This window comes from Toxorhynchites rutilus, chromosome 1, assembly GCF_029784135.1.
Source record: "Toxorhynchites rutilus septentrionalis strain SRP chromosome 1, ASM2978413v1, whole genome shotgun sequence".
NCBI classification, from domain to species: domain Eukaryota; kingdom Metazoa; phylum Arthropoda; class Insecta; order Diptera; family Culicidae; genus Toxorhynchites; species Toxorhynchites rutilus.
In genome coordinates, this window is record NC_073744.1 from 163370077 (window position 1) to 163373182 (window position 3106).

The window sequence follows — 3106 nt, forward strand, 5'->3', positions numbered from 1 at the left end:
TCCTAAGGTGGGCCAACTTGCTAAAACCACTCTTCAGCCATCTTGGAAGTCTACTGTGCTTTGTTTGTAAACAAAACACAATACGCTAGTGCCGAAGCTCGCTCGTGATCAGTCTGTCTCTTTCACGCTACAAGCAAATAATTCCCCTTCTACTTTCTTCCGTACTGTTTTCATATACCGCTCCTCTAACCAACTTAGTGACGAAACGGCCTTACCTAGTACCATAGACCCGTCTTGTGTATAATATTACTAGGCTAAATCTACATGCACACTGTGCCAATATTCGGCTCACATCTCCAAGTGATCTGTCAACTGTTCACCTCAACAATTTTCATTCGGTTTTCTGTTCCCCGTGTTGAGTCATCGTTTCTGCAAAAAATCGAGCTCATAGTCACAATTCATCAGTTTTTCTCGCAAAACAATTGATTTCCCCCTATCCTGAAGTAAGTACGCACCACGAACAGTGAAGGTTTGCGTTCTGCATTGACAAATTCTCGACTTTTTTCACGGTACTGAAACGGATCCAAAAACAAATCAACCAAACGTTTGTCAACGTTGCGCTTCGCCTGCTACGCAAAAAATGGCCTCGTCTCTGAAGCGCATTTTTGCCAGCGAAATTGATCCGTTTTATTGTGACGAAATTGAACACGAAGATGGAGGAAGCGACACCACAAGTATTCCCGACGAAGATAATTATTTGTCGATGAACTCCTCGAAGAAACAACGGTCTGACAGTGGTTTATCAACGCTAGAGCAGGATTTCAGACAGCAGCGAAATCCGACGCGTCGTCCAAATCCGAAGATATCAAACCGGAACGCGCTGCTAGCGCGGGAGAATCGCAAACGGAAGAAGCAGCATGTCGAGAGTCTGGAGAAGCAGGTGGAACAATTGAAACAGCGCTACGACATAATTCGCATGGCTTTGAAGAGGAAGTCGAAACTTGTCATGCAGTTGAGCAGGGAACGAAATTATTTGAGGAGCGTTATCGCTAACAGAACGGGAATAATGTCAGTGTTAAGGTCGGTTCAAAGGACGGGGCTTTCGATGACATCGTCTCAGCTCAGTTACGTGACGGGTGCTCCCAAAACTCCTGGTACCGGTAGTAGCTGCGACGAGGGCATCTGCTCATCACCCCAAATGGCGCTATTCGAGGACGAGGAAAGGTTCAATTCAAACGGTACTGTTCCTGCACAAGAGGATCCCTTTCTGGCCAGCTTTCTGATCGACTCTGAATTTTCCTATCCAGATCTAGGTGTGGCATCGGAGCATGTATCGTTCGAGGATGAGTTCAGTCGATTGCCGGATATGGAAGAGCTTATGTCAGCGATGACCGGTGGCTCGGCTGGTAACAACAGCGCCGAGAAAGTAATTAATACCGAACATAATTATAGTGAATACAGTAACCAAAGCTCGTTGGAATCAGGTGGCGTTGAGCCTGAGGACGGTGGCGTTTGCATCCACATCGTTCCCGGAGGGATAGTGTCGGTGGAGTTCTGCGCGTTTTGCGCGCAAAGCTCGCGCCGGGCACGGATCGAGGATGCTGAGGAACGATGAATGCGCAGGTTCAAGTAGAATGTCTGTATCGATTTTTTTTTCGTCATTATACTTGCTCTTTTGATTAACTTCAAGTACATTGCATTGACATAAACTACGGTATATAATGTTAAGGGATCGAGATCCAGAACAGGTTTATATTGTTCCTAGCTATTAGGGTTCATAAGGCTTCTTTAAATACGTTTGGAACAGTGCATTTGCTACATTGCAAGAGAGAGAGAGAGAAAAAAAAAACAAGTTGGAGTATAAGAGCATTCCCTATTTTCCCCCTACTTTAAACAGGAAAAACACGTTACTATTTAATCAATGTGTTGCATTTTCAGCTGTTGGAAGAAAAGAGCGCTCAGAATTCTTTTCCAGAGCGAGCTGAACAGCCGAACGAACCCATCACATACGGAGCTAAAAGGTGGGACTCTTCCTTCGGCAGCAAAAACTCAAATGCCGACTCAAAAAGCAATGCTACTAATATAGAATCGCAATTTTCAGCAGCATCGCTGTACGTGTGTGTACGCGGACTGGTACCTGTGTTTGATCTCATCTGTCACATTCGTCTCCCGAAGACTGTATCGAACCAATGAAAGGAAACGCAGCTCGATTCGACGGAGTTGGCGGAATGGGGGATGCTACTTCGAACTGATGCGCGTGACGAACGTGATTGAGCACCCATTTCCCACGGGGATCGTCGAGTCGGGCTGTTATATCCGCATTTCCCCTTTGGCCACTTTGCTTTCACCCGGTTTCTCTTTGCCGTTAAACTATTTCTTTCAGACTGTGCGTCTTTTGCGTGTGGATGGAAAATGCAGCATTGATAGTAACGTGATTCCGAAGAAGCAGGAGCTCATTGCTGCTGACTTTTGTTGCCGGTAGGTAATCTGTTGCCATTATCTCCAACTTGTTAATTAATATGTTTTATTAATTATTTTTAAATGGAATTAAATGCCTGTGGCAAACAATTCACTTTTGTTTTTAGTATGTATGAGAGGTATAAGTATCACTATAAGTACTCATAAATAAAATAATATGTTGATATAATAAGAAATAGGTATAACAGTGTATTGTTTCATTTAACACCACTTTATCACATCTTCAAGCCAACCCGCCTTCAAATTTTATAGTTTAGGGTACGGGGTATGACAATGTCCACGCTTGTCCACGGAGAGGGGGGAGGGGTATAGACTATGTCCACGTGGACACGAAAAATAAATATTTTTTCAAATATAATCACCGATACATTCTAAATTAAATAAAAACTGATACAAGAATTTTAAAACTTTCTGCCCATAGTGAGTATTCCGTTTTTATCAATGAACGGATTGTGCTGCATGAGAGTGCTTCATATATTTTTACTAATATCATTGAACTTCTTCACTGAAATCTATATTCTGAAAATAACTCATGTAAACTGTGAGCGACAGAGCTATTTTGTATGACCCTATAATTTTATAGTTGCGGGCTAAGCATAGACGTTCATACCTCAAACCTATAAAAAATAAACAATTCCATAATGGTTAAGTTTTCATGATATTACACATGTGGTTTTTTCATCAAATA

The 3106-nt window shown here is 42.6% G+C and overlaps 1 protein-coding gene across 14 annotated transcripts; it reads left to right on the plus strand.

Annotated features, from left to right (window-relative positions):
* Nucleotides 1-288: 288 nt before the first annotated feature.
* LOC129769003 (uncharacterized) lies at nucleotides 289-2594 on the plus strand. Of its 14 annotated transcripts, none has more exons than XM_055771040.1 (4): nucleotides 289-443; nucleotides 599-1178; nucleotides 1248-1366; nucleotides 1879-2594. In XM_055771040.1, exons 2-4 carry the CDS (start codon nucleotides 704-706, stop codon nucleotides 2131-2133), a joined length of 849 nt encoding a protein of 282 aa, XP_055627015.1. In that variant the 5' UTR covers nucleotides 289-443; nucleotides 599-703; the 3' UTR covers nucleotides 2134-2594. The 14 variants fall into 14 exon arrangements, 6 of the variants coding, with proteins under 6 accessions (XP_055627015.1, XP_055626977.1, XP_055627005.1 ...); XR_008741775.1 differs by having other exon boundaries at nucleotides 314-1178; nucleotides 1879-2418; nucleotides 2526-2594; XM_055771030.1 differs by having other exon boundaries at nucleotides 315-1178; nucleotides 1879-1961; nucleotides 2027-2594.
* The last annotated feature ends 512 nt before the right edge of the window (nucleotides 2595-3106 follow it).

Coding starts and splice junctions, on each gene's coding strand:
- LOC129769003 (XM_055771002.1), top strand. CDS start 581: ATGGCCTCGTCTCTGAAGCGCATTTTTGCCAGCGAAATTGATCCGTTT. Junction 1,179..1,247: donor GGAAAGGTTCAATTCAAACG/GTACTGTTCCTG, acceptor TTTCCTATCCAG/ATCTAGGTGTGGCATCGGAG. Junction 1,367..1,878: donor GTAACAACAGCGCCGAGAAA/GTAATTAATACC, acceptor TTGCATTTTCAG/CTGTTGGAAGAAAAGAGCGC.